Source organism: Parasteatoda tepidariorum, chromosome 4, assembly GCF_043381705.1.
Source record: "Parasteatoda tepidariorum isolate YZ-2023 chromosome 4, CAS_Ptep_4.0, whole genome shotgun sequence".
Lineage (NCBI taxonomy): Eukaryota > Metazoa > Arthropoda > Arachnida > Araneae > Theridiidae > Parasteatoda > Parasteatoda tepidariorum.
Genome location: NC_092207.1, coordinates 52,891,596 through 52,898,382, shown reverse-complemented (window position 1 = coordinate 52,898,382; position 6,787 = coordinate 52,891,596). Strand labels below are relative to the sequence as shown.

Genomic DNA, 6,787 nt, shown 5'->3' with positions numbered 1-6,787 from the left:
TCTGCTCATTATTATTTTTACTCCTAAAATATCACTACTATTTTGATCAATAAAAAAATATATCACAACTATGATAATGATATGGAGACACTATGTTTTAGTTGAATTTATGAACTGTTACAATTGACCCCGTAAGTGGGGACAATTGTAACAAGTGCACGACTGTCGAAAATTGTTAATTACTAATATAATAACATTTAAAATAAGGTATTTTTTTTTCTACTAGAAAATAGTCTACTTTACTCGTCTGTCAATTAATACTGATAATATATTGGATTTTTTGTTAGTTAAAAATAGTTAAGTAAAAAATGTTACAATTGACCCCACTCTCCCCTATAGTTTCTTTGAATGAAGTGGTCGACGAAATCATTTTAAATTACATTTATAAATCCAAGAATAAATAGAAAAATAGATAGTTTAGTAACCATTTTAGTGATGAAAAAAAATATTCCAAAAATTCAAAAGAATTGACGGTTATAAGAGCGGAATCTTTTCCATACAACACCAATTAAAAAGTTTTTTTTTTTTTAAACGAGTTTTAAATAGTTTTCTCTTACTGTTTTATTTTAAGGTTTCAATTTTTGATTTGAACTTAGGTGAAAGCATCTTTAACAACTATTTTTTATTGCTATTATAATTTATTGACCTAAGTATATACAATTAAAAATAAATTATTGACATACAATTAAATACTTGTTTTATAAAATGTATAGATTTCAGGCTTGGGATAATTTGGGCTTTAAAAAAAATAATAAAATCCTTTGCTGTAATAAAAACTTGGCAACAGTGAGACCGACCTCATAACCAAGACGACTATGAATAAAAATTATTTTAATAAATCTACCAAAAACTAATAAATAAACAAATATAAATTATACAATTAATATTGCTTACTTAACGGCAAGCATATTATTGAAAATTTCATCAGTCATATATGTAATTTCTTTAAAAATAAAATCGCTCTAATATGCGCTACAATGAGAATAATTTTAATTGTTATAAAAATAAGGAAGAAGGAAAGAATCGTATGAAATTCAAAGGTGTGTAAATGTTATTTTACACACAGACAGTCCGCTATATTAAAAGCAGGTGCACATAGCGTGTTGGAAAAGAGATTAAATATATTGAGAGATTTAGAATACAAGCAAATGGAACTGTTGGGAAATTATTGTAAATTAATATGCACAAGACGAATATTGAAACAAATGGTAGATCTATTTTCTAACAAAAACATAACTACAGTAAATTCAAGGCACATTAATTAAGAAATAAACAAATCAGCAAAGAAGAATAAGAATAAAAATAATGGTTACCGACTGCTGAACTACAATTTGATTTAATAAACTTTATTTATTTATTTACAAACTGATTCTCTAATGCGCTGTTTCGTCTTTATTTTCGAACTGATTCTCAGATTTACTGATTTCCTAGTTCAGTAATTCGCCAGTTACCTATGAACTTGCGCTGTTATTAAACATTTAAAGCAGTTTAATGATTATATAGTTTATAATTAAACTGCTATATAAATAACATCTACAGTTTAATATGCTTTTGTTAGCTAGTTGTAATAGCTCCTGGAAAATCGAAATTTTTTTCTTTTTTTTTTCAAGTCGTATTTTTAACTATTCGACCGATTTCGCTCAAATTTTGTATTTCGCCATGTAAAATTACATTCTTTAAAATGTGGTAAAAATTTGCATACCTCACAATTCAAAGTTTTTCGAATAATATTAAATAAAATAATAAAAATAATAAATATTTACTAAAAGTTATTTTTTGCATGGAATTGTCTCTGCTTAAACGAATTTAATAATAGTGAGCAAATGTTTTTCAATTCGCTTAAACAATTCTCAAAGATACGGCGAAATACACAAAAAATAAAATTAATATTCAAGGCTCCAAATTCTGGACTGCCCTCCTGATCTAACTATATGACCTTATTTCCCAGATTGCGGTTATCCCCTATTTTTAGAAGGGGTTATAATTCAAAGCCGTCAAAAAAAAAAAGTATGTTAATTCAGAGAAAGTACATTTTTGTGCCTAATTTCATAATTTAAAATAACGCCAGCACTAATTAATTAGCATATTTAAGGTCAACCCCCACGAACCATTAAGAGTGAATCCTAGATGATCATATTCATAACCCGTGTTGATCATATTCATCAGTTATTCACGGTGTTTGGGGCACTTATGTTTTGGGGCACAGTATACATTTATTAACTTTGTTAATTTTAAGACCATGTAAGAATCCTCTTTGAGCATGAAAGCGTTAAAAGACTTTGTTTTTAAAATTAAATACAAACTGTTGCACTCAGTTATTTCCCCACCCTTTTAGCATTTATCTTGAAACATTAGATGTTTTATAGTTAAACATGCTATAGTAAAACACGTTGTAACGAATATTTTTTTAATTATTATAACAGTCGTTGAACAGCCCGTTCAATTTCGAATTTACGACAATCAATGTCCACAACTCCTTATACTTCTAATTTTGAACCCATCCAGAAGACAAGGAAACTTTTGGATCAAGTATTAGGAGAAATTTGCCTTCGTGGAGGACTTATTGATGGAACTAACCCACATTTGCGTAACACGGAAAGGAAATCCGAGGTAACCACCCACGGTTAGCCTGACGGCAAAGGGACTCTAACCCATAATCCGTTTATCACTGAAGATATTTTTACGGCAGCACTGTGGTAGGTGCGTTTCGGGTGCGGAATTCGTATCGACCAACCACAGCTGGGATTAGAAATCGGGTCACTTCATTTGGAGGGGGGGGTGCTCCATCCCCAATAACAAATGCTGAAACATATTAGAACACGTGTAAAAAAATTTGAATCATCATTATAATATTAATTCAAATTTTTTAATTTGATGCTAATTAATATGTATAGCTGGGTAACTAAACTAAATTAAGAACTAAATTAAGAAGTAGCTAATGCATTTAAGCAGTAGTGAATGCATTAAGTTGATTAAAAATCTATTGTGCTACCATTGTTTTTCCATAAAGTTTCTTTCCAATCAGTGCAATATATAAAATAAATTAACTTTTTATAGCAGTGTTACGTTAAAATTTCTTTGCGGTAGAGATGAGTTTCTTAAAAACAATTCATTTAGCTTATTACCTAAAATTAATCAGATTTTGAGGACCATTTTTTTAGGTAGAGTTTTTAAAATTTTACCCACTGTTGATAATATAAATTTGAATTTCTCTGCTTATAAATAAACGAATTTATAAATTCGGTGTTTATAACTACAAATAAACTCCAAGAGAAATACTCAAACGAGCGAACGCATAAAGAACCACTAGAGAAAATAACTCCCCAGTTTTAGATCATCTTCTTGACCCGACGCAAACCTTTATTGTTACCCGCATTTACACAAACAAAGCTATTCATTAGAATTTTTCTTCTGTTGGATTTTGTGAAGTTACCAAGAGAGGATCGGACAAATCATAGATGGAAAAATAGCTTCCCGCCGACTTTAAATAATTAATGACGTCGATGGTAAGTATACATCCCACAATCTTAAAAAAATGTTAAGCTAAAAGAATGCATCCACTTAATTTAACTGTTATTATGTGACCACTGTTTTGTAAAGACCCTCTTCCCATAAATATATATAAAGTCTGGCATTAATTGATTATATGCGGGAGCAATTTTTACTTGTCATATTAATTATTTTTTTATCATTTTAAAATTTATGTTGTACCCTGAGAGCTCCGAATACAATAAAATTTACTTTTATTTCTGAAAATAGTGTGCGAAAATTTCGTCGACATCAAAGGAAACCATTCCAATTAAACGTCCATTTATAATAAAAAATTTTATTCTTTCATTTAATCCATTTTTGTTTTACAGTAAGACAAAAATGTGTGACATATTTAACAATTTCCCTATTGTAGTTTTTTTAATGATACGGATTCACACTTGTGTTCATAATAGTTTTAGCTAAAATTATATTTATTTAGCGTTGTGATAAAATATATAGAAAAAAATTATATACCTTACAATTCAAAATTTTTCGATTATTACTAAAAAAAAATAAAATAAAAAAATATTTACTAATCATTACTTAACTTTACTTATTTACTAATATTTTAAGTCATTCTTTTACGTAGAATTATCATTTATAATTGTATGCAAAATGTTTTCGATTAGCTGGAAAAGTTCTCTAGATATGACGAAATGCGTAATAATGTAATATTAACATTAAGGGGTCCAAACTTTTGACCGTTCTCCTGATCAAACTATTAGAACAGTATTTCCCACATTACCGCTAGCCCCTTCATTTTTGAGAGTCAGAAATCAAAATCCATCGAAAAAAGAAAGGTATGCTTATTCAGAGAAACTTTGTTTTTGTGTCTATTTTCATAACTTAAAATATTTCGCACTAATTAATTAGCACATATGAGGTCACCCTCTTGAATCATTAAGAATGAATTCTAAAATATGAAGATCCGATCAAAAGTTATTCAGCGTGGTCCGTTTATTTTTTTGCGCACCTTACGCAATGACTAAATTTTCAATGCTAGAAGTATTACTAACTAAACGATACAGTAATAAAAATATTTATTTTTATAATCTATATTATATAAAACGCTAATACGTATGTATCAATAAAATCGATGATATTTCTTTTCTCGCGTTGGCAACAGTTTTCATTTTTAATTGATAGGCTTCGGCGCGCAAGAGCACGTAGTGAGCATCATATGGCTAATCTATATTATATAAAACGCTAATACGTTTTAATTAATAGGCTTCGGCGCGCAAGAGCACGTAGTGAGCATATCATATGTCTAATCGGGTGAATTCTCACCGAATTATCAAAAAAATTCTCACAAAGTAATCTTCATCGAAGCCGATGCTTTACATCCGGCTTTCAGTACTATTTCATATTGTTTTACAACACATGGTTTTAGCCCTCTGGTGGGAAAGACTTTAAAACAAAACTTACAAAAGTTACTTTTCTCAACAACTGAAATTTAGAATAGTGTGATTAAGAAAAATATGTGAACTGTTTGCAATTTCAAATTAATATTGAAATGCACAGGTTTAGAATTTTCTACAGTTAAAGTTTTCGGAACTTCAGTGTTCAAAAAAGTATACAAAAGCTAGACGTTAAGAACGTATCCAATGCGCGAGCAAAGCGAGCATCGGATTGCGAAGCAATCCGAAATGAACTGCGAAAGCAGTTCCGGGGGTTGGCGAGAGCCAGCGAGCAGGGGGCGAAGCCACCTAGTTATTATTTATTTTTGTACGAAAAGAGTCAAAGTTAAAGCCATTATTATCATTAAAAAAAAAAAAATAAGACTTGATATTTTTACATTTTGACTTATTTCTCAATTGTAATCCAAGCTTCAAAATTAATAAATTACAAAATTTTGAAATCAACTAATTCGCACCCAATCCGAGCTTCAAAATTAATAAATTACAAAATTTTGAAATCAACTAATTCGCTCCCAATCCAAGCTTCAAAATTAATAAATTACAAAATTTTGAAATCAGCTAATTCGCGCCTATCCAAGCTTCAAATTTAATAAATTACAAAATTTTGAAATCAACTAATTCGCATCCAATCCAAGCTTCAAAATTAATAAATTACGAAATTTTGAAATCAACTAATTCGCTCCCAATGTAAGCTTCAAAATTAATAAATTACGAAATTTTGAAATAAACTAATTCGCTCCCAATCCAAGCTTCAAAATTAATAAATTACAAAATTTTGAAATCAACTAATTCGCTCCCAATCCAAGTTTCAAAATTAATAAATTTCAAAATTTTGAAATCAACTAATTCGTGTTCATTCCAAGCTTCAAAATTAATAAATTACAAAATTTTGAAATCAACTAATTCGCTCCCAATCCAAGCTTCAAAATTAATAAATTACAAAATTTGAAATCAGCTAATTCGCGCCTATCCAAGCTTCAAATTTAATAAATTACAAAATTTTGAAATCAACTAATTCGTTCCCACTCCAAGCTTCAAAATTAATAAATTACAAAATTTTGAAATCAACTAATTCGCTCCCACTCCAAGTTTCAAAATTTTGAAATCATACAATTCGCGCCATCTTTTGCACGCACGCTCGACATTTTACGATCGATTTCAATCAAAATAGTACTTACATAACTCCTCTTTGCACTTTGATGTTTAAACCATTTAGAACAGATTCTTCTCTCTTTCGACCATAACTAAAACACACGTTGTCTCCATCTACAGCGAGTAAAGAATTAAAAACAGCTTCGTCCATTCCTTTCAAGAGGGCGGTCAGCAGCCGGTCTGTGAAGCTTCACGGCACCGAATGCTCAAGTTCAAAGCCCTGTGTGTGTGCGCCACTCACAGTAATGTGAGAAAGCTAAATATCGGGCGTCCTTCGATTTAAGCAAAGAAGGAAAAGAATTATCAAGTGTTATGAGCGCTTATCAGTTTCAGATAATTTATGTCGTTAAAAAGTAACAACAGGGTTAAATAGATTGATTCATTTGTAATAGAAGCTTTCCTTTTAAAGAGAAGCTTGTTTCAAATCGATTGTGTCGAAATGTAACTTAACATTTTTTCCTTTCTATTGAAATTTTTATTTTCGAAATTTTTCTGTCAGATATTTTTTTATATTTTAATAGAATATACTGTTTCCTATAATTTAGTACTTAAATTTAAATAATATCAAATAAAATAATATTTCCACTCTTTCAACTACTTATAAGGAACTTCCGTCGTTCCCGAAATTCCCTTAAAAAAATATTTTTCCTGCAGTTAGCAAATAGATTGTTTTAATAAATTCGAAT

General features: G+C 29.6%; 1 protein-coding gene across 4 annotated transcripts in view; it reads right to left on the bottom strand.

Moving 5' to 3' along the window:
• The window catches only part of LOC107443157 (ABC-type transporter snustorr), a 57,843-nt gene extending 51,459 nt beyond the window's left edge, over positions 1-6,384 (bottom strand). For 2 of the 4 annotated variants that reach the window (XM_071179806.1, XM_071179807.1), the window contains exon 1: positions 6,128-6,384. In XM_071179806.1, the coding sequence (XP_071035907.1) occupies positions 6,128-6,252 (125 nt within the window). In that variant the 5' untranslated portion in view covers positions 6,253-6,384. The remainder of the gene's footprint in view (positions 1-6,127) is intronic. The other 2 variants (XM_071179808.1, XM_071179809.1) reach the window with 2 other exon arrangements.
• Positions 6,385-6,787: the final 403 nt, after the last annotated feature.